This window comes from Neomonachus schauinslandi, chromosome 1 (assembly GCF_002201575.2).
Source record: "Neomonachus schauinslandi chromosome 1, ASM220157v2, whole genome shotgun sequence".
NCBI classification, from domain to species: Eukaryota; Metazoa; Chordata; class Mammalia; order Carnivora; family Phocidae; genus Neomonachus; species Neomonachus schauinslandi.
Genome location: NC_058403.1, coordinates 197,208,648 through 197,233,642, shown reverse-complemented (window position 1 = coordinate 197,233,642; position 24,995 = coordinate 197,208,648). Strand labels below are relative to the sequence as shown.

The 24,995-nt window shown below is 39.6% G+C and overlaps 1 protein-coding gene across 3 annotated transcripts in view; it reads right to left on the bottom strand.

Moving 5' to 3' along the window:
- PRKAR2A (protein kinase cAMP-dependent type II regulatory subunit alpha) overlaps positions 1-24,995 on the bottom strand; it is a 118,879-nt gene that overhangs the window by 11,070 nt on the left and 82,814 nt on the right. For all 3 annotated transcript variants that reach the window (XM_021686932.2, XM_044921687.1, XM_044921689.1), the window contains 4 exons: positions 21,143-21,249; positions 19,143-19,296; positions 10,742-10,843; positions 10,497-10,571 (listed from right to left, as the gene is read on the bottom strand). In XM_021686932.2, the coding sequence (XP_021542607.1) occupies positions 10,497-10,571; positions 10,742-10,843; positions 19,143-19,296; positions 21,143-21,249 (438 nt within the window). The remainder of the gene's footprint in view (positions 1-10,496; positions 10,572-10,741; positions 10,844-19,142; positions 19,297-21,142; positions 21,250-24,995) is intronic.

The window sequence follows — 24,995 nt, the reverse complement described above, 5'->3', positions numbered from 1 at the left end:
AACTATGATGAGATACTACCTCAAGCCTGTTAGAATGGCTAAAATTAACAACACAAGAAACAGCAGGTGTTGGCGAGGATGCAGAGAAAGGGGAACCTTCTTGCACTGTTGGTGGGAATGCAAGCTGGTGCAGCCACTCTGGAGAACAATTTGGAGGTTCCTCAAAAAGTTAAAAATAGAACTACCCTATGACCCAGCAATTACACTACTAGGTATTTACCCAAAGGATACAAAAATACAGATTCAAAGGGGTACATGCACCCCAATGTTTATAGCAGCATTATCAACAATAGACAAACTATAGAGAGAGCCCAAATGTTCATCAACTGATGAAAATAGATAAAGATGTGGCACACACACACACACACACACACACACACACAATGGAATATTACTCAGCCATCAAAAAAGAATGAAATCTTGCCATTTGCAACAACGTGGATAGAGCTAAAGTGTATTAGGCTAAGCGAAATAAGTTAGAGGAATACAAATACCATATGATTTCATTCTTTTGTGGAATTTAAGAAAGAAAACAGATGAACATATTGGGAAGGGTGGGGGGAAAGGAGAGAGGACAGAGGAACCATAAGACACTATTAATGATAGAGAACAAAATGAAGGTTGATGGGAGAGAGGTGGGGGCGGGTGGGCTAAATGGGTGAAGTTAAAAGGAGGGCACTTGTTGTGATGAGCACCGGGTGTTGTATGTAAGTGATCAATCACTGAATTCTACTCCAGAAACCAATACTGCAATGTATATTAGCTAAGTAAAATTTAAATAAAAATATAAAAAAACAAAAGGTGTTACAGGAACGTTATGACCAACTTTATGCCAATAACACTGAATTTTAGACAAAGATGAAATAGAAAACTTAAATAGTTTAACAATTAAAATAATTTAATCTATAGTCAAAAATCTTCCCACAAAAGAAACACTGATAAGTTCTGTAAGATATCGAAAGAATTCTAGTCTTTTTTTTTTTTTTAAGATTTTATTTATTTATTTGACAGAGAGAGAGAGAGAGACCGGAGAGATGGAACACAAGCAGGGGGAGTGGGAGAGGGAGAAGCGGGCTCCCCGCTGAGCAGGGAGCCCGATGTGGGGCTCGATCCCAGCACCCTGGGACCATGACCAGAGCTGAAGGCAGGCGCTTAACGACTGAGCCACCCAGGCGCTCCTAGTCTTTTTTTTTTTTTTTAAAAACTTCCTACTACGTCTTTTTTTATTTATTTATTTGACACAGAGAGAGAGAGAGAGAGAGAGAGAGAGAGCACGCATGCGCACAAGCAGGGGGCACAGCAGGCAGAGGGAGTGGGAGAAGCAGACTCCCCGCTGAGCAGAGAGCCTGAGTGGGGCTTGATCCCAAAACCCTAGGATCATGACCTGAGTCGAAGGCAGACGCTTAAGGGACTGAGCCACCCCAAGAAATTACAGATCAGTCTCACTTGGGAATATAGCCATAAAATCTTAAACAAAATATTAACAAACTAGATTCATCAACATATGAAAAGGATACTACACAATGACCACGTTGGTCTATCTCAGCAACAAAAGGCTGCTTTAACATTTCAAAATCAAATGAATGTAATCACTGAAGCCTTGTTCATAACAGCTAAAAACTAGGAACACCCCAAATGTCCATCAGCAGTGGGGAGGCAAATAATTTATTCACACACTGGAATATTGTACAGCAATGAAAACCAACAAACTACAGCTGCACACAACAATGTGGGTGAATGCTGAGCAAACAAAGATGCAAATAAAAGAATACTTTCTAATTCCAATTTAGAAATTTAAAAAAGTAGCAGAATGTGGCCATATTGTTTAGGATGTATACCTCAGTGTCAATCACTACAAAGGAAAGCAAATACATGACTACCATAAAAGTCAGGATAGGGAGGTAGGAAGGCTGTGACTAGGAAGGAGCTCATGAGGGTGGAACAGCTTCTGAGGTATAAGGGGGCTTCTCTGAAAATATCTAGAAATAAGTTTCTGGATTATAGAATAAATTCAGCTTTACAGGATGAGGGTAAATTTCTTTCAAAAAGTTTTATTCTATTAACAGTAATAAAACTTCCTACTACGTCTTGCAATTGTCAGATTCCTACTTTTTGCCAAGCCAATAGGTATGAAAATAGTTCTCACTGTGGTTTTTATTTTTTTATTTTTATTTGAGAGAGAGAGAGCATGAGAGGGGGTAGGGTCAGAGGGAGAAGCAGGCTCCCCGCCAAGCAGGGAGCCTGATGTGGGACTCAATCCCCGGACTCCAGGATCACGACCCGAGCCGAAGGCAGTTGCCTAACCAACTGAACCACCCAGGCACCCTGACTGTGGTTTTTAATTTGCACTTCCTAATTACTCAATGAGGCTGAAGCCAATTCATTTTTCACTGATGCCAGAACTATGCTTCGAGAATACAATTCTCATACTGTCATCTTTCCTCTCAAAAATCTTTGAAAGTGCTTCTCAAACATTTCCACCAAGTATTCTTTTTTTTTTTTTTTTTTAAAGATTATTTATTTATTTATTTGACAGAGAGAGACACAGCGAGAGAGGGAACACAAGCAGGGGGAGTGGGAGAGAGAGAAGCAGGCTTCCCGCCGAGCAGGGAGCCCAACACGGGGCTCGATCCCAGGACCCTGGGATCATGACCTGAGCCGAAGGCAGTCGCTTAACCAACTGAGCCACCCAGGCGCCCCTCCACCAAGTATTCTTAATGCAAGGGCATTTCCAAGTCTTGGAATAGTCTATAGCAGTGTTTTTCAAACTTTAGCAAAAAACATTAAAATCGTCTGGAGGTGTTGTTGATACCAAAACCAGACAAAGACATCACAAGAAAACTACAGACCAATATCCTTCATGAACAAACACCAAAATCCTTAACAAGGGAGTTACCCACTACATGCTAGATGGGATGCTGCCTAATTCACGAATTACTTAATAAAGCCAATAAGATCTTCAAATTAAAAAAAAAAAAACTTAACAAAATTTTAGCAAATTAAATCCAGTAATAAATAAAAAGGATAATATATCATGACCAAGTAGGACTCACTCCAGGATGCAAGCTTGGTTTAATATTCAAAATTCAATCAATGTTAAAAAAAAAGTCAAGCAATGTAATTCATATTTGTTAACTAAAAAAGAAAACCCATATGAGCACCGCAATAAAAACAGCAAAAACATCTGACAAAATTCAACATCTTTTCATGATAAAAACTGAGAAAACTAGGAAGAGAAGGAACCTTCCCTAACCTGATTAAGGGCACTTATAAAGAAGCTTACAGTTTACATTATACTTAATGGTGAACAACTAAATGCTTTCCTCCTAAGATCAATAACAAGACCAATAACAAGACAAAGATGTCTGTTTTCAGCATTTCTTTTTTTTTTTTTTTAAAGATTTTATTTATTTATTTGACACAGAGAGAATGAGAGAGACAGAGAGCACATGAGAGGGGGGAGGGTCAGAGGGAGAAGCAGGCTCCCTGCCGAGCAGGGAGCCCGATGCGGGACTCGATCCAGGGACTCCAGGATCATGACCTGAGCCGAAGGCAGTCGCTTAACCAACTGAGCCACCCAGGCGCCCTGTTTTCAGCATTTCTATTCAATATTGTACTGGAGGATATGGCCAATGCGATAAGACTAATTAATTAATTAATTAAAAATTAAAAAATGAAAGAAGGCATACAGAAGTAAAACTGTCTTTGTTCATAGATGAAATAATCACCTATATAGAAAATCCCAAGGAAGCTACAAAAAAGCTACTAAAATCAGCAAGGTTAGCAAGGTTGTAAATACCACAGGATCAATATGCAAAATTCAACTGTATTTTTATACACTAGCAATAAATAATTAAAAATTGAAAAAAGGAAAACCACTTAGAATAACGTTAAGCATATGAAATATCCAGGTATAAATTTAACAGATGCGTAAGACTTGAAAAGTATAAAATGTTAAGAGAAAAATTAAAATATATAGAAAAGTATAAGTAAAAGTATACCCTCTGGGGAGGGTATGTGCTTTTTTGATTGTAATGTAAGTGAATGACATTAAGCTTTTGATTATTGAGGCAACCATTTCAAAGACACCCATCTTGAATAAACATTGCCAGCTACACAACTAGATAAAGACCCAGGCTGCTCCCACCTATGAAGTTTCCCTTTTAGAAAGCCCTGGGAAATGTAGAAAACTGACCGCTTGAGTGACCACACTTTTCTCTTCCCAGACCCTAACTCCTGCTCTTACATTTTAAATTCGCCAATAAAGAGTGAACCTGCCAAACCCTGGACACCCCACCCTCATCCCCAATAAAGACAGAATTCCAGGTCCCCCACCCTGTGACCTCACTGTGTGGCTCTGGATGTGCCATGTACCCTCCAGGATCTGTGAGTAATAAACCTGTTTTTTCGAAGTTCCCTCATGGTTGTTGCTGAGGTAAGTCTTGCAGTCATAATAAGAACCACAAGGGCTGGTCCAGCCACAACGTGGCTCTGGAGAACTGTCTGTGAGGGCTTGCTAGAAGTAGGTGAGTGTCATAGATCAATGGAACAGAATAGAGAGCCCAGAAATGGACCCTCAACTCTATGGTCAACTAATCTTTGACAAAGCAGGAAAGAATGTCCAATGGAAAAAAGACAGTCTCTTCAACAAATGGTGTTGGGAAAATTGGACAGCCACATGCAGAAGAATGAAACTGGACCATTTCCTTACACCACACACAAAAATAGACTCAAAATGGTTGAAAGACCTAAATGTGAGACAGGAGTCCATCAAAATCCTAAAGGAGAACACAGGCAGCAACCTCTTCAAGCTCAGCCGCAGCAACTTCTTCCTAGAAACATCGCCAAAGGCAAGGGAAGCAAGGGCAAAATGAACTATTGGGACTTCATCAAGATAAAAAGCTTTTGCACAGCAAAGGAAACAGTCAACAAAACCAAAAGACAACCGACAGAATGGGAGAAGATATTTGCAAATGACATATCAGATAAAGGGCTAGTATCCAAAATCTATAAAGAACTTATCAAACTCAACACCCAAAGAACAAAGAATCCAACCAAGAAATGGCAGAAGACATGAACAGACATTTTTCCAAAGACATCCACATGGCCAACAGACACATGAAAAAGTGCTCAACATCACTCGGCATCAGGGAAATCCAAATCAAAACCTCAATGAGATACCACCTCACACCAGTCAGAATGGCTAAAATTAACAAGTCAGGAAATGACAGATGTTGGTGGGGATGTGGAGAAAGGGGAACCCTCCTACACTGTTGGTGGGAATGCAAGCTGGTGCAGCCACTCTGGAAAACAGTATGGAGGTTCCTCAAAAAGTTGAAAATAGAGCTACCATACGATCCAGCACTTGCACTACTGGATATTTACTCCAAAGATACAAATGTAGGGATCCGAAGGGGTACGTGCACCCCGATGTTTATAGCAGCAATGTCCACAATAGCCAAACTGTGGAAAGAGCCAAGATGTCCATCAACAGATGAATGGATAAAGAAGAAGTGGTATATATATACAATGGAATATTATGCAGCCATCAAAAGGAATGAGATCTTGCCATTTGCAATGACGTGGATGGAACTGGAGGGTATTATGCTGAGCGAAATAAGTCAAACAGAGAAAGACATGTATCATATGACCTCACTGATATGAGGAATTCTTAATCTCAGGAAACAAACTGAGGGTTGCTGGAGTGGGGGGTGGGGTGGGAGGAATGGGGTGACTTGGTGATAGACACTGGGGAGGGTATGTGCTCTGGTAAGTGCTGTAAATTGTGCAAGACTGTTGAATCTCAGATCTGTACCTCTGAAACAAATAATGCAATATATGTTAAGAAAAAAAAAAAGAAGAAGATAGCAGGAGGGGAAGAATGAAGGGGGGGAAATCGGAGGGGGAGATGAACCATGAGAGACGATGGACTCTGAAAAACCAACTGAGGGTTCTAGAGGGGAGGGGGGTGGGAGGATGGGTTAGCCTGGTGATGGGTATTAAAGAGGGCACGTTCTGCATGGAGCACTGGGTGTTATGCACAAACAATGAATCATGGAACACTACATCTAAAACTAATGATGTAATGTATGGTGATTAACATAACAATAAAAAAAGCTAAAAAAGAAGTAGGTGAGTGTCCCAGGCATTCCTAGCTGATAGCATCACTGTTAATGGCCTGAGACTGACACAAAACACTATTGTTACAATGTCAATTTCTCCCCAAATTGATCTATAGATTCAACACATTCCCAATAAAAAAAAAAATCTCAGCAGGCTTTTTTGGTAGAAATTGTTAAGTTGGTTCTAAAATATATACAGAAATGCAAAGAGCACAGAGTAGCCAAAATAATTATGAAAAAGAACAAAAAAATCTGGAGGGCTTAAACTATCTGATTTTAAGACTTAGTATAAAAATATTTATAATCAAGACAGTGCAGTATTCAATAGAACAAAACAGAGACCACAAATAGACCAAAAAACATATGGCCAAATATTTTTCAATACAACTGTCAAGGCAATGGGATAGGATAATCTTTTCAACAAATGATGCTGGAATAATTGGACATCCATATGCAAAACTCTGTAAAAACTTTACACCATGTTCAAAAATTAACTCAAAATGGATCACAGATCAGGGGCACCTGACTGGCTCAGTCAGTAGAGCATGTGACTCTTGATCTCAGGGTCATGAGTTCAAGCCCCATGTTGCGCATGGAGCCTACTCTAAAAAAAAAAAAAAGATCACAGATCTAAATGTATGAGTTAGAACTGTGAAATATCTACAACTGCCCTGCTCAATACAGTAGCATGTGGCTACTGAGCACCTGAAATGTAGCTTCTATAGATTTAGATGTGCTGTTAAGTATAAAATACACATCAAATTTTAAAGACCAAGTACCAAAAAAAAGAATGTAAAATATTTCATCACTGAATTTTTATATCACTTAGATGTTGAAATGGTATTATTTAAAGATATTAGGTTTACATATATCATATTATTAGAATTAAGTTCACCTTTTTAAAAGATTTTGGCTGCTAAAAAATTTTAAATTACGTATGTGTCTTACATGATATTTATTTAATGGTGCTGGCCTAGAGGTAAACGTAGGAGAAAGTCTTATTGACCTTGCAAAGATTTTTTTTAAATAGGGCATGAGAAGCATGAATTACAAGAGAAAAGAAATTATAAACTAGATTCTTCAAAATAAAAAACTTTTGTTTTTTTTTTAAAGGTTTTTATTTATTTCTTTGAGAGAGAGAAAGAGCAAGAGTGGGGGGGGAGCAGAGGCAGAGGGAAAGCAGACTCCCCACTGAGCAGGGAGCCCGACGTGGGACTCGATCCCAGGACCCTGAGATCATGACCTGAGCCGAAGGCAGACGTTTAACCAACTGAGCCACCCAGGCGCCCCAAAACTTTTGCTTTTTAAAAACTACCATTAAGAAAGTGAAGGGACAAGGGAGGTGGGTGGGAGATAGGCTAGATGGGTAATGGGATTAAGGAGGGCACTTGTTATGATGAGCACCGGGTGTTATATGTAAGTGATGAATCACTAAGTTCTACTCCTGAAACCAATATTACACTGTTTGTTAACTAACTAGAATTTAAATAAAAGTTTGGAAAGAAAAAATAATTAAAAAAAGAAAAGAAAATGGGTCACCTGGGTGGCTCAGTTGGTTAAGCATCTGCCTTTGGCTCAGGTCATGATCCCAGAGTCCTGGGATCAAGCCCCAAGTCAGGCTCTCAGCCCAGTGGGGAGTGTGCTTCTCCCTCTGCCCCTCCCCCTGCTCGTGCTCTCTCTTGCTCTCTCTCTCTCAAATAAAAAAATCTTAAAAAAAAATAAAAAGAAAATGAAGAGACAAGCCACAGTCATAGGCACAGACTGGGAGAAATATTTGCCAACCATTTGTCTGATAAATGATTTGTAGTCAGAATACAAAAAGAACTCTAACAACTCAATAATAAGAAACCAAATTACCTAATGGTAAATAGGGCAAAAGATTTGCAGAAACTTCAGAAAAACATGGATGGCAAGCAGTCACAGGAAAAAGATACTCAACATCATCAGACATTAGGCAAATGCCAATTAAAACCAAAATGAATTACCACTTCATATCCACTAGAATGGTTAAAATTAAAATGACTGTTGATACTAAATGTTGATGAGGATGCAGAACAACTGGAATTCTATTACATTGCTGGGGGAATGCAAAATGGTAGAGCCGGGTTGTTTTTTTTTTTTTAAAGGTTTTATTTATTTGAGAGAGAGAGAGACAGCGAGAGAGGGAACACAGGCAGGAGGAGTGGGAGAGAGAGAAGCAGGCTTCCCGCGGAGCAGGGAGCCCGATGCGGGGCTCGATCCCAGGACCCTGGGATCATGACCTGAGCCGAAGGCAGACGCTTAACGACTGAGCCACCCAGGCGCCCTGGTAGAGCCGTTTTTAAAACGTTTGGCAGTCTGTCAGACACACATATACGTATGACACAGCAATTCCATAAAAACACATGTCCACACAAAGACTTGTATAAGAATGTTCACTGCAGCTTTATTCATATTTGCCCCAAACTGGAAAGACCTCAAATGTCCGTCAACTGGTGAATGGAAAGACAAATTACCGTAGACCCATATAGTGAAATACTACTCAGCAATAAAAAGGAACTATCTGATGACACACACAACATGAAAAAAATCTTAAAAACATTATGCTAAGAGAAAGAAGACACAAAAGACTACATGTTATATGATTTCATTTATATGAAATTCTACAAAAGGAATTTCTGTAGTGTTAAGTAAATCAGTAGTTTCCAAGAGTAAGGGGGTGGACTAAAAATATAAATGAGGGAACTTTCTGGGGTGATGGAAATGCCCTATACTATGATTCTATGATTGTAGGGATGGCTATAAAACTCTAGAACTGTACACTTGGTGATTTTATTGTAGGTAAAATATACTGTAACAAAGCTGACCAAAACAAACAAACAGACCAACATAAAGCACGGTTTCTGATTCCTAAGAACTTGCATTTCTAACAATTCCTATCAAATTCCCAGATGACACTGATGCTGCTGTTCCTGGGACCTCACTTGGAGACCCCTTGTCTAGAGACACTGCCAAAAGGGGTCTAGAATAAGCTGAGATCATCCTAATTCTTGCCCATTCTGTGTCGCCACTTAGCACTCCTATCTTCAAGAGGACAGACACTCCAGAAACACTGCAGCTTCTCATACCTCCTGACATACCTCCTGAAGGCATGGTGCTTTGAGAATGAACTAGAAGTCCTTTGGGAGTAAATTAAAGCACCTCAGGATCAGAAGCAAATTTGACCTGTCAACATATCCCATTTAACAGACCAGGACACCTGCCCTGGAACACAGCTCGCACCCACAGGCCTTTGCTCATATTGTTCTTTTGTCCTGCAAGATCTTTCCCTGACCTCAACTGCCGAAGCTGCACTTATTCTAAGCCCAGCCCAAATGGTATTTCCCTCACAGAACCATATGGAATACTTCCTTTCCTACATGTTCTCACTGACATTCACGTGTTCCTTCATTATAGTGCTTATATCTAGTCCTACCTGTGTATCTTAATAAATATCTATAATCAAACCAATTTCTTTTTTTTTTTTAAACCAATTTCTAATTGAAGGAATTATTAACGGCAGGAGTACCTAGAAAACAAAGGCATTTAGAGATGCCACTCATAGTTTTTTTGTTAGTCCTTTTTCTCTGGGAGTTTCTCTCTCTCCTGTGATAATAAGCCTGATTAGTCCTTGTAGTGCTGGTTGGGCCAACTCCACCCACTGGCCCCAGGGGTGGGCTCAGGACTTAGGTTTGACCAATCGGGAGTCTTTCCTCCTCCTAGCTCCAGCTCTGGGTTCATGATGGGAACATTGCCCAATCCAGACCAACCAGATATCTTCCCAGTGTTCTTACCAGAACCACAGGCAGAGATGTTTACACCTGAAGTCTTTACATATAATTAAAGATGCAAACATAGTAGACAAGGAAAATTATTACACAATACTCATCACAATGACCCAGGCCACTGTGTGGTGATCCTTACAGCACCCAAAATAACATGAGAGAAAGGCACAAAGGAAACATTAAAGACAATTTACAAACCTGGCCAATCACTGAAGACTGAAGACTCTGGGTTATGCTGGATTAGCTAAGAGGGCACCTTTGGGCCAAACATAGAAGGTAAAGGGCACAACCCTTAGACCTTCTCCAGGCTTTAGCACCAATGGATGAAGCTTACTCAAGGGTCAAAAGAGAATGATGTCCAAAAGAACAAATACCAGAAACCAGCGAAAGGTGAATGGAGGCAAGAGATGTGCATATGTCCATGAGATGAACATCAATGGGCTTCAGAGGTCTCTGCAGGAAGTGTGCCCTAGTAGCTAGCAACATGATCTCCTGAAGTGAGAGGACAAGGGATGCACTAGTCCTTCAGGAGATGATTCTCAGGAAAGGAGCTGCACAGGGACGTGCTCACCTGCGTGATTATGCGCTCTCCATCCTTATAGACCTTCTCTCCTATTACATCCACAATCTTCATTCGTTCCGACACCTGAAACAATGGACATACCCATAAACTACAAGGAAAAGACCTCAATTGAAAGTCACAAATAATACCTAAACGACATAGAAGTGTGTTAGAATAGTCCAATTTGAAAATTTAATAGATTACTTTGAAATATTAAATCTCCATAAACAGACTCTTATTCAAATACACTTTACCTCTAGTGATTTAAGGAGGGGCACAGATTCAATAAATGATTCAAACATCCTTCTCTTTTTTGCATTGTTTTTCACTATGATTCTTCTAAAAGTCACACGGTCCTACAAGAAAGAACATGAAAATTCTGGTAAATGCCTCTGTAAGAGAATACCAATGATTTAATTAACTGGATGACAGCAAAAATTAGAGAACTATGGAATGTACTGGGCCAACTGAGTGTTTAATGACATTTTAATCTGAGTCACCACTGGAAGAGAAAGACTGGTAACCTGTGTCAGACAGATGTCCTCCGTGTAATTGCTTGCTATCTATACTCCATGAGTGCCACCTAGGGGTCATAAACAGAATACAAAATACAAAACTCCCAATCAAACACTTGCGAGCTCAGTCACTGTTCAATGTGAAAAGATGCACATTTGAAAAAAAGATAAAACAATCAGAGGGCTCTTGCCCTGAAGGACTTTACAGTCTCAATGGGGAGACAATACAAAATATACGGGAATAAAAAATCTACAGTTTAAGACAGCATATGAAATGTGCTAGGTGAACGATAAAGACAAGAGTAAGTGCCACAAGAATTCTGAGGAGGGAGAGAGAGAGATCACAGTAAGCTGGAGTGATCAAGGATATTTTTGTTGCAAAAATACAAATTTTGGGGGCACCTGGGTGGCTCACTTGGTTAAGCATCTGCCTTTGGCTTAGGTCATGCTCCCAGGGTCCTGGGATCGAGCCCCGCATCGGGATCCCTGCTCAGCGGGAGTCTGCTTCTCCCTCTCCCTCTGCCACTTCGCCTGCTTGTGCTCTGTCTCTCTGTCAAATAAATAAATAAAATCTTAAAAAAATTTTTTTGGTGGGGTGCCTGGGTGGCTCAGTTGATTAACTGTCCAACTCTTTTTTTTTTTTTAAAGATTTTATTTATTTATTTGAGAGAGAGAGACTGAGAGAGAGAGAGCATAAGAGGGGGGAGGGTCGGGAGGGTCAGAGGGAGAAGCAGACTCCCTGCCGAGCAGGGAGCCCAATGCGGGACTCGATCCAGGGACTCCAGGATCATGACCTGAGCCGAAGGCAGTCGCTTAACCAACTGAGCCACCCAGGCGCCCTCTTTTTTTTTTTTTTTTAAGATTTTATTTACATATTTGACAGAGAGAGACACAGCGAGAGAGGGAACACAAGCAGGGGGAGTGGGAGAGGGAGAAGCAGGCTTCCCGTGGAGCGTGATCTCAGCTCAGGTCTTGATCTCAGGGTCATGAGCTCAAGCCCCATGTTGCACTCCACACTGGGTGTGGAGCCTACTTAAAAAACAAATACATAAGGGTGCCTGGGTGGCTCAGTTGGTTAGGCGACTGCCTTCGGCTCGGGTCATGATCCTGGAGTCCCTGGATCGAGTCCTGCATCGGGCTCCCTGCTCGGCAGGGAGCCTGCTTCTGCCTCTGACCCTCCCCCCCTCATGTGCTCTCTCTCTCTCATTCTCTCTGTCTCAAATAAATAAATAAAATAAAATAAATCTTAAAAAAAAAAAAACTTAAAAAACAAACAAAAAAAACAAATACATAAATATATGTATGTATAATATATATAAGTAATATAAGTATTATATATATAAATATTTAAGTATTTAAAATTTAATATAACTTTAAAAAATATAAATTTGGGGGTACCTAAGGGAGGGGGAGGATTTAAATTAATGGAAAGAGAGGGGAGGAAGCTCAAGATGGAAGGCAGGAATGTGAAAGGTCCCTTGGCCCCAGCAAGTCATGGATTCAGATCAGGAGACAGCTAACCAGAGCTACAGTCAGGCCCCTCTCAGATATGTGTATGTATGTGTGGGGAAGGACACACACAGCCAGGAGAATGTTAATTGCTTAGTTTTAGGTTTCTTGTAGCTAAGTTAATTGCACCTTTTGTCCACCTCAGGCTGTCAGGGATGGAAAGGTGTTGTTGTTTTTTTTTCCTTTGAAAGCACATAATGAAATCCTGAAGGCTGGCAGAATGAAACATAGCAAGGTAAGGACATGTTTAACTGTAGGTTTGCTATTGTGGTAGTGAAGTAGAGAAATCCCATTGAAGACAACTGAGTTGAGATGTCCAAATGGCTTTCACTGGCTCATATTCCATTAGCTACAGAATTCCCAGCCCCTATCCCATACCATGTTTTATCTGCCTTACTAGAGAAGTCACTTACTACACCCTATACTCCTAGTATGAGCTACAGCAGACTCCAACCCTCCCCCTGAACTGCTGTAGAAATCATCTGCTCTCCAGCACAGAGCCAGATTCTGCTCCATTTCTTCTCCATCTGTCTGCTTGAAAAGAGCCATTCGATCTCTGATTGCTCTAATGGGCTGCATGATTTGCCACTACTTTTTTAAAGTCCAAGGTTAGAGATGTATCATTTAAAATGTTCCTGTTATACTTTGGAATATTATCCCATTATCTTTAGAATTCAACTTCTACATGTTTTCTGGGCCAATCTAGGCATGAATGCTATAGAAAGAGGACAATCCAAAGTGAGAAAATGGGAATTATAAAGTTCTCTTCCTTCTATTTGAGTAGGCATTATCAAAAAATATTCTAAAAATCCCTCTATAATGTCACAAAGATTGCTACAATTGCAATAGCAAACTATTTCTAGCTGAAGAGAAAACAACTGGTATCTCCCAAAGTGACGGATTTATTAATGTTCCAACCCTTTCTATGCAGACTTCCACCCTTCCCAGAGCTCTCACGCTGAGCAAGGCCAGCCCCTGTGGCTGTGGAGGGCATGCAAAAGCAGCGGACCTTAACCCAGCTTTCAGGGGGCTTCCAATGGAGCTGTGAAGAGGAAACTCCCACTGTGAAATAGTGGCTCCTTCAGGCAGCAAGTGTTCGGAGTCAAGCATACAGCCTGAGGTTCAAAAGAGAAAAGGAACACTACGCTTTCCTGTGATTGCGTTTCCTAAGAAAGTTTCTATTGACTTTCACTTTTGCAAGAGAGAACGGGAGCAGAGACTGAGTGTTAGCAGTCATGGTGGCGGCTGCCCCCAGTAAGAGAAGGAATGTAGGATCCAATTTGAGAAACTCAAGTGACAACACCAAGTCTTCCCTGCTTTGGCCTCAGAAGGCATTTCCAAGGCCTTGGAAGGTACAAGAAGTCAGGCTGTAGAGGAGCCTCTTGGATTCACTTTCTTGGAGGCAGTACTAAAGCACATGAACAAAGCAGGAGAAAAGAAGAGGCCAGAAGGGCATCTTGATAGGATGCTTAAGACAGCAGGGAAAGGAAGAAAAGATTACAAAAGATCAGGCTAGGAAGCAGAAAGACAAGGCAGGGATCTCGGGAGAGGGAGCTTCAGGAAGAGAATGGTGATAAGCAGCACCACAACCATGGAGAGCAGGTGTCCCATTCTGTAAGCCGCTCCCTTTTTTTAGACCCCAAGGGAGCTGCCTCTCTTATGTCTATCTATTTCTCATACCCCAACCACGGGGCAGGTGGTTTTACAGTTCAATTTGTTAAAAAAATTCTATTGTGACTTTGATTTAGAAATTCTTTAGGAATGTGCTATTTAATTTCCAAGTGTTTGGAGATTTTCCTGTTACCTCTCTGTTACGGATTTCTGGATATATTCCATTACGGTTAGAGAATACACGGTCTGATTTCAATTCTTTTAAATTTGTTAAGCTTTATTTTATATGCCAGGATATGGTCTATCTTGGTGAATGTTCCATGGGCTTGAAAAGAATGGGGACTCTACTGTTGTTGTATGGAGTGTTCTATAAATTTCAATTAGATCTTTTTGGCTGATGGTGTGGTTAAGTTCTATATCCTTCCTCATTTTCTGTCTAATTGTTCCACCAACTCTTGAGAGAGGAGTGTTAAAGTCTGCAACTATAACTGTGGATTTGTCTATTTCTTCTTTCAGTTCTATCAGTTTTTGCTTCACATATTTTGAAGCTCTGTTGTTTGCTGTATACATATTTAGGGCTGCTATGTGTCTTCTTGGTAGATTAACACTTTCATTATTATGTAATGTTCCTCTTTGTCCCTAGTAACTTTCTTTGCTATGAAGTCTATCTTATCTGATATTAATATAATTACTCTTGCTTTCTTCTGGTTAATGTTTGCATGGTATATATATAATTCTTTATTTTTACTTTCAACCTACCTATATCATTATGTTTGAGTGAGTTTGGTGCAGATAGAATAGAGTTGGGTCATCTAAAAAAATCCATGTGACTTGTCTCTGTCATTTAGTTGGTGTAATTAGATCATTATATTTACAGTAATTATTCATATATTAGGACCTACGTCTACCACTTTACTATATGTTTTCTGCTATTCCTGCTTTTTGTTCCTCCATTTCATTTTCCTGTATTCCTATGGTTTACCTGAACACTTTTTAGAATTTTGATTTATAGAGCTTTTGAATACATCCCTTTGTACAGATTATTTTGATGGTTGCTCTAGGTTATATTGATATATGTAACTTATCACAATCTACTGATGTCAACATTTTAGTAGTTGGAATAAAGTGTAGAAACTTTACTTCCATTTGGGTCCCTTTACTCCCTCCTTTAGACTATAATTGTCTTAAATATTTCCTCTATATACACTGAGAACCACATCGGACAATAATTTTGCTTTATTTTTTTTTAAAGATTTTATTTATTTATTTGACAGAGAGAGACACAGTGAGAGGGAACACAAGCAGGGGGAGTGGGAGAGGGAGAAGCAGGCTTCCCACTGAGCAGGGAGCCCGATGTGGGGCTTGATCCCGGGACCCTGAGATCATGACCTGAGCTGAAGGCAGACGCTTAACGACTGAGTCACCCAGGCACCCCAATAATTTTGCTTTAAGCATCTAACACAATTGAGAAAACTCAAGAGGATAGTCTTTTATATCTCCCCATAGTTTCCTTTTTCTGTTGTTCTTTCTTCATTCTTCATGTTTCAATTTTCCTTTTTTTTATCACTTTCTTTCTGTTTGAAGAACTTTCTTTTGCCATTTTTTTTAAGGTAGGCCTGCTGGTAAAAAAGTCTCTTAGTTTTCTTTGATCTGAGAATATCTTCATCCCTGCAGGATATTCTAACTAGGTATAGAATTCTGAGCTGAGGGCGCCTGGGTGGCTCAGTTGGTTAAGCAACTGCCTTCAGCTCAGGTCATGATCCTGGAGTCCTGGGATCGAGTCCTGCATCGGGCTCCCTGCTTGGCAGGGAGTCTGCTTCTCCCTCTGGCCCTCCTCCCTCTCATGCTCTCTGTCTCTCATTCTCTCTCTCTCTCTCAAATAAATAAATAAAATCTTTAAAAAAAAAAAAGAATTCTGAGCTGATAGTTATTTTTTTTCCAACATTGAAAAATGCTGAGCCACTTGTTCTGGACTCCATGGCCAGGAAAGCTGGTATCATTCAAACTGTCATTCCCTTATAGGTAATGCATTTTTTTTCTTTCCAGTAGCTTTAGAAATTTTTCATGTCTAGTTTTCTGAAGTTTGGTTATGTGTCTTGCCATAGATTTCTTTGTGTTTATACAATTTGGGGTTCACTCAGCTTTTTCAATCTGTAGGTTTATTATCTTTCACCAAATCTGGGAAGTTTTCAACTATTATTTCTTTGAAGAATCTTTTAGTTCTATACTCTTTCTCCTCTCCTTCTGGGATTCTATTGATACAAATATTCTATCTTTTGTTATTATCCCACACACTCTGTTCACTTCATTTCAGTCTGTTTTCTTTCTGTTGTCCAGAGTGGATAATTTCTATTGTTCTACCTTCAAGTTCACAGATCTTTTTCCTCTCTCATATTCATTCTGCTATTGAGCCCATCAGTGAGTTTTTATTTTGGTTATTATATTTTCCAGTTCTAAAATTTCCCATTTGGATCTTCTTTCTGTCTTCTATTTCTCCATTGAGACCTTCTATTTTTTTCTTCATTTTTTTTCAAGTGTGTTGATAATTGCTTGTTGATGGCTTATGTTACTGATTATATGATAACTGCTTTAAACCCTTGTCAGTTAATTGCAATATCTTTGTCATCTTGGTATTGGCATCTGTTGATTGTCTTTTCTCACTCAGGTTGAGAATTTCCTTGTTCTTTGTATAACAAGTGATTTTTTAAAAAAATATTTTATTTATTTGAGAGAGAGAGAGAGAGAGAGAGAGAGAGAGTGAACAAGAGAGAGCATGAGCAGGGGCAGGGAGGGGCAGAGGGAGAGCGAGAAGTAGGCTCCCACTGAGCAGGGAGCCTGATACAGGGCTCAATCCCAGGACCCCGGGATCACGACCTGAGCCAAAGGCAGACACCTAACCGACTAAGCCACCCAGGCGCCCCAACAAGTGGTTTTCTATTGTCCCTCTGACATTTGGGCTATTATGTTGTGAATTATGTATCCAATTTAATCTTCTTCTTTTGCAGGCACTCTATTAGGCATAGTGTGCATGTACATGTTGGAGTGAATGTTTAGCTCCCCTGTGGACCCCACTGACACAACCCTGGCAGGGAAAGTGGAGTGCCAATTAGTGACACTACATATCATCTCATTTTGCCTCTTTGCTCCTGGGTGAGGCTGTAAGTTCAGCTTGCTGCTAGCCCCAGTGACACTATGGGGAGGAAGAAACAGTTTTTCCTTTGGTATTTGGCTGGAATAGGGTGATATTATCTGTTCTGCTAGGCTGCCCTTTTCCTGGTCCTTTAGCTAAAGGTGTCAGGGTTTTCTTGGGGTTGTTTTTGTATGTACTTGGTTGGTGGATCTAGGCTGTAGGTTTTTCCCGAACGTCATCTGGGACTCACTCTCTAGTCCTTCTTTAAGTCCCAAGATCCCTAGCCATTCCACCTTCTCCTTTCCATCTTCCAGGGTCTTCCTAAGTTTGTTTGTTGTATGATATCTGGACTTTCTTAGTTTTAAGAGAGAAAACTAGTGAGGAATGGGGCTATTCCATCTTGACCTGGACCAGTAGTTGTCATTAATGCATTTTTTTTAAGTTGGCTCCACGCCCAATGTGGGGCTCAAACTCACAACCTTGATATCAAGAGTCACATGCTCTACTGACTGAGACAGCCAGGTGCCCTGCATCAATACATTTTAAAACTGAGTTTATTTTCCTCCATTACTTATTGATCTATGATCTATCCTTGAGTTTTTATTTTCATTTTTTTTTTAAGAGACAGAGAGATAGATGGAAAGTGAGTGAGCATGCGAGCAGGGGGGGGGGGGGGGGAAGAGGGAGAGGGAGAGAGAGAATCTTAAGCAAGGCGTGGAGCCTGATTTCATAACACTGAGATCATGACCTGAGCTGAAATCAAGAGTCGGATACTCAACCAACTGAGCCACCCAGGCGCCCCTATCCTTGAGTTTTTCAATCACTAGGGTTCCCCCAAGTGTGTGATCTATTCTTAAGGCATTTTATCTCCCATTTCTCAAGACATTCTTAGTTCTACATCAATATATCACAGGAAAGTGCTCTATTATGTCTTTAAACTGTCATTTCATTTGAGGAACTATATTGATAATGCTATGGTATACATTTAATTCTGCTTATAAAGCAAATGGAGGGCGCCTGGGTGGCTCAGTTGGTTAGGCGACTGCCTTCGGCTCAGGTCATGATCCTGGAGTCCCGGGATCGAGTCCTGCATCGGGCTCCCTGCTCGGCAGGGAGTCTGCTTCTCCCTCTGACCCTCCTCCCTCTCATGCTCTCTGTCTCTCATTCTCTCTCTCTCAAAAAAAAAAAAAAAAATCTTAAAAAAAAAAAAAGCAAATGGAAACAAATTATCACAGATGTCAGTATCTTAAAAGTGAAATTTGGAATTTGTACAAGACAATAATTACTTTGTTTAAGAAGGAAGACAGTTATAGATTTTGAAGGCCTGATGCTGAAGGAAGCAAGGTGGACCATGGGTACTGGAGGAAAGGGATCACAGTAGTGCTGTTCCACAGACACCCTAGGAAAGTTCTCTTTCCCAGGATATGGCCATCAGCCTTTCTAGTCATCTAAACCTACTGGATATTGGCATGGGCCAATGCACAAGTGGATGGCTGTCCATAAAGAAAAGTTAGTTCTGGGACAGCTGGAGATGGAAAACACTGTTGGCAGAGCTTTCCATGATAATTATTTTTCTAAGCTGCCTCTTTTACAGAGAATTATCCCCTTTGTCTCTACCTGTCTGATAAAAACATAAACAGAAAGCGTAATAAGAACTGACATGACTATAAGGTCATAAGACTCAGTCTTTCCCCTGCAATTTGGAGTAAGTGGTTTGTTGACAAATCATTTTAGAGAAATGGAAAAACACATTGGTACAAGATGTTTCATAATGTCTTTCAGAGAACTAGCTATAAAATATAGCATGAACCAAGAGCCCAAGGACAGAGAACCCTGAAGTAAGGGGAATTAACACTATGCCACACAAGGGGACTCATTTCTCTAACTCACCAGTCCCCAAAGGGAGCCTTCTGAAGTGGCGACAATGGTAGCAGCTCTCGGGGTGTTGTACATCAGAGCGAGTTCTCCAAAACTGCCATGGTTGTCATACTGACCAACAGAGCGGGTTTGATTATCTTTTGTTACTAAAATATCATAAGTTCCCCTGGAAGTATAACAAGAAATAATTTCATTTATTACTTGTAATAAAAAATTTTAGACCTGGCAGGTGGTACAGAAATACAAGGTACATATGATATAGAACAGGCAATTTCCAAAAGATTTTTGCTAGTATACAGAAATACAATAGATTTTTGCATTTTGACTTTGTATTCTGTGACCTTGCTAAACTCACTTATCAGTTCTAGTAGCTTTTTTGTAGCTTGGGATTTTCTAGGGAGGATCATGTCATCAGCAAACAAAGACAGTCTCACTTTTTCTTTTTCTAATCTATATGCCCTCCCTTCCTTCCTCCCTCTTTTCCTTCTGCTTCTTTTTTCATTGCCTTATTGCATTGGCTGGACCTACAGTATAATACTGAATAGAAGTAATGAGAGCAGATACCCCTGTCTTGTTCTTGATTTTAAGGGGAAAAGAGTCAATCTTTCACCATTAATTATGATGTTGGCCATAGGTTTTTAAAAAAAATTCCTTTAATCTGATTGGTGAAAAACCACATCTATTCCTCAGAGTTTTTGCATTGAAAAGGTGTTGAATTTTGTCAAATGCTTTTCCTGAAGGGATTGAAATGACTATATGGGTCTTCTTTTGTAGTTTGTTGAAAACTAGGATATAGAACTGATTAAAATAAAGAAACCAAAAGGTACAATATTCTACCTATTAACTGGTAATTAATGCTAAAGAATAATATTCAGAACTGACAAACATTTAGAGAAACAGGCACTCTCAATACATCACTGAGGCAAACTTAAATATATCAATGTTTCTGCAAGATAATTAACAACATATAACAAATTCCTTAAAGAGACCCTTTTACCAGTGACACAATTTCTAGGCATTCTATAGGAGATAATCTGGTGAAGGTGGTTCCTTTCAGGTCTGAGAGGGGGTCAGAAGGAGCCACCGAGATGATATTAACGGCTCAAGAGCTTATGACACACTAAGGCCAGCAGGTCAAACCCACATATTTTATGTCTCCCAACATGTCTTACACCTGGAACAGAGCCAGAAGGGGCCAGGGACATGGAAGTTGAGGCAGTGTATTCATGTGTAAAATTAGGCTGGGACCGAAAGATCCAGATGACAATAGAGCACAATGGTTTATGAAATCAATTCACTTGAACACTGGCAAATAACATGTTTATGAAGCACATCTTGCACATCTTGCCTAACTGTAAAGGAGACTTTTTTGTATTGATAATGGCAACCCAAATATGGGTTGTACTGAGGACTCAGGTCAGCAGCACTAGATAGAGGGGGCAGGCTATGGACAGAGAGGGACAAGCTTTTTTTTTCCCTTTCTTGATTTTTTTTTTTATGTCCTTTTATTAAGAGAAGTTCTTGGGGTGCCTGGGTGGCTCAGTCAGTTAAGTGCCCAACTCTTTTTCCCCCTTTTAAAAATTTTTTATTTTTATTTAAATTCAATTAATTAACATATAATGTATTATTAGTTTCAGAGGTAGAGGTCAGTGATTCATCAGTCTTATTTAATACCCAGTGCTCATTACCTCACATGCCCTCCTTAATATCCATCACCCAGTTACCCCATCTCTTCACCCAGCAACCCTGTTTGTTTCCTATGATTAAGAGTCTCTTATGGTTTGTCTCCCTCTCTGATTTTGTCTTGTTTTATTTTTTCCTCTCTTTCCCCATGATCCTCTATTTTGTTTCTTAAATTCCACATACGAGTGAGGAGAGAGACAAGCTTTAAGAAGCTTGTACACCTGGTCCTAAGTCCTCTCTCGGCTGAACAAAGCATAGGCTAAAGTACATGCCCTGCATCGTGAATCTCATTAAGTGTAGCCACACCTCTGCAAAGCTCCATCTCCTACCGTTCTATGACATAAAAGTTGTCTCCATCATCTCCTTGGTCAATGACATGCTCATCAACTTTGACTGTCCTTTCAAACATGGCATCAAGGACTTGAGAAAGTTGTTCCTGCAGAGTATACACACAAATAGAAAAGATGGCTTTTACATTTGCTGGGGGAAAAGATGATTATGCTTATCTCACTTTGTGACTACACAGTGGAAGTACATATATTAGACTGTTCTCCATATTCAAGCAAAACCCTTAAGCTATCTGAAACAAATGTTTTCCTCTGACCATTCAGCTTTGGAGCTCCATGGACACAGCACAGTTGCCAAGTTTTCCGAGGCAGTACCGCTTAAAAAAAAAAAAATCCCATAGTTTATGCAAAAAGAGGTATCTAAATCATGGTGCCCATTCTCCCAGTCACACCCACACGACTGTCAGGTGCCTTGTCATCTGTAAAGCCATGAGATGCCAGCTTCCTACAGGTGTTGATCTTAACAGGATCATCAAATCTAAATGGCTGGGATGGACTTAGACGTTACCTCACAGAGCAGCACAGCAACTGCTCTGACTAGCCATGCACATCACTTAACCTCTCTGAGCCTCAGTTAATTCATATTTTAAAAAGGGTTTAATAGTTTCTATGTCATTGACTTTCATGGCTAAAAAAGAAAAATCTAAGGAAAGTATCACACAACAGGTACTCAAAAATTGACATCTATTATTGGACAGCTACTATTGCTTCAAACATTTATATACAACACATACAATTACTTACTTATCATCACCTGCTATAACCAGAAGGTATCTAACTGTACTGGTAAGTATAGTGAAAACAAAACAATGCTATTAAATTCTAACAAAACAGTGGTCTCAGTCTAGGGCCAGCATCCCTCTGTCAGGGAGGGAGATCAGTGACTGTCAGGGGGCACTAACAAATACCAGCTTCAGCTCAAAGAAAGACTTTCTCCTTGGAGGAATGTGGACTGAAGATGTGGCAAGGAAAAATTTTATTGTTGCATAATTCCATGTGACTTAGTGTCTGTCAGTGTGACTCTGCTACTTAAAATAACTGAGTATCACTAAAAGCATCTCTTTAATTCCACAGTTCCATGTGTGTTGAATACTGTACAAGCTGACAAATATGAAAAAGGAAGTGCTATTCATGTGCATTCCACATTCACATGGAATGTGAGCCCAGTGTTGCCAGAAATCTCATGTTTAAATACAGGTAACAATTCAAATTTTCATGTACAATACAGACCAAACCACACACTAGCTGTAACTGGCCTGTGGGCTATCCACTGGCAGCCTCTCGTCCTGAGTAACTCTTCTTCTGGTCTGGACTCTTCAAAAACATCAGTGTCATGAGATACAGAATAAGGTGTAAGGGGAGGATTCCAGGCTGGAGATGACTAAAATGACTCCATGACAACCAAAGGCAACATGTAATTCAGGAATGAAAAACAAAACAAAAAAGCTGTAGAGAACTTTACTGGGAAAATCTGAATATGGAGTGGGTGTTAGATAACATTATTGCATCACTGTTAATAATGGTTTTGTGCTAATGTAGAATATCCTCATTCTTGCAAAATACATCTTAAGGTATTTAGTGGCTAAGAATCAAGATGTCTTAAACATATTCATAAATGGCTCGGGACAAAAGAAAAAAGCAGTTCATATATACTTATGTGTATGTACATACACACAGAAAGGAAAGTAAATGTGACAAAATGTTAACTGGTCAGTCTAGGTAAGGGTACATGAGTGTTCATGGCACTATTCTTTTGACTATTTTATAAATTTGAAAACTTAAAACCAGAAATTTGGGAAATAAATTTTTATTTTATTCATGTATTTTTATTTCTATTTTTTTAAGTAAGCTTTACACCCAACGTAGGTGTAAATAAATTTTTAAAAACTGAAACAAATACACTCACCAGAATGGTTAAAATTTTAGAAGATAGACAATATCAAATGTTGGTAAGGATATGGAGCAACTGGGAATCTCATATATTGTTGAAGGAATGCAAAACGGCACAACCACTTTGAAAAAGATCTGGTAGATTTTTATAAAATCAAATATATACCTACCCTATGACTCAGCAATTTAGCCCTCAGGTATTTTACTGAAGAGAAATGGAAAAAAAAAGTTCACAGAAAGACTTGTACAAAATGCCACAGCATTATTCGTAAGAGCTAAAAACAAGAAATAGACCAGGTATCCATCAACAGGAAAAAAAAAACGGATAAGCGAACTAGTATTTTCATATAATGGCACACTACTCAGCAACAAAAAGGAATGAACTAATATCACCAGCAACAAGGCATCCTGACATCACAGGCCCCTTGATATGATGCTCTGAGAAAGACAATATAATTTCTGTAGCAATCAGGCCAAGAATGTATGTATATCCATATTCCAGTCATGAAGAAACATCAGACAAATCCAAACTGAGGTACATTCTATAAAATAACAAAACAGTACTCTTCAAGGTGTCAAGATTATGAAAGACCAGAAAGGACTGAAAACCACGACAGACTGAAGAGAAAGAAGAACTAAATGCAATGTGGGATTCTGGATTGGATCCTTAACCAGAAAAAAGGAAATATAAGTGAGAAAACGGGTGAAATCCCAATAAGGTTTGTAGTTTAACTAATAGTAGTATAACAATGTTAATTTCCTGGTTTTGCTCATTGTCCTATGGTTATGTTAAGATGTTAATACCAGGGGAAGCTGGATGAAGGGTATATGGGAACTCTGTACTGTTTTTGCAGCTTTCCTGTCAGTCTAAAACTAATTCAAAATAAAAAGTGAAAAAGGAAAAGGAATGATACATGCAACAGGGATGAACCTCAAAAACTGTGCTGAGTGAAAGAAAGTCTCCCACAGAAGAGTGCATACTGTGTGATTCCATTTATATGAAACCCTAGGAGAGGCAAAATTAATTTATTGTAGAATAAATCAAAATAGTAGTTGCTTCTAAGAGGAGGCGAGAATTGATCACAAGGGGGCATGAGGGAATTTTCTGGGGTGGTGGCAATGTTCCATAACTTGTTAGGGAGTTTGGGTTACCCAAGTGTATACATTTCTCAAACCTCAGTGAACGCACTTAAAATTTAGACATTTCATTGTATACAAACTTTGTATCAAAAGACTATAAACAGGATAAACAGTTCCAGGATATGCGTGCCAAAGTATTTAAAGGAAGGTATAATGGTATCTGCAGCTTACTCTGAAATGAACCCAATTTTTGGGGTAAGATGGGTTAATGCAGGGGCCAATAAACAGCTGCCTGTTTTTGTAAATAACGTTTTACTGGAACACAGCCACACCCTTTCATTTATGTATCGTCTGTGGCTGCTTTCCTGCTACAATAACAGAGTTGAGTAGTTGTGATAGACATATTTACTACCTTGTTCTTTAAGAAAAAATTTACCGACCCTTTTGCTGAAAGATGGGTAGATGGCATATAACACAGCAAGCACAGTAAAATGTTAATCGTAGAATCAAGGCAGTGGATAAATGTGTGTTCCACAGAAGTCTTTCCACTTTGTTGTATTTGAGTATTTTCACGACAAAATGTTAGAAAAAAAATCATTACATCTGACATTTTAGTTATAAATAAAATGGTAAAATGGTTTTCTTCAATACTAAGAAAACTATGAATATTAGATTGACATAGCAACTGCCCTTAGAACATCTGATGATATAAAATTTACAAGGAGTTTTGTTCAGTAGGTAAAAGCAAGTCTTCTTTCCATTGATACAGATGGATCTTCTAGGGAAGACAGGAGACACAGACCAGTATTCCTCACAACCAACCTTTCCTTGAGGTCATGGTCCTTGTTTTAGTCAGCCTGAGACT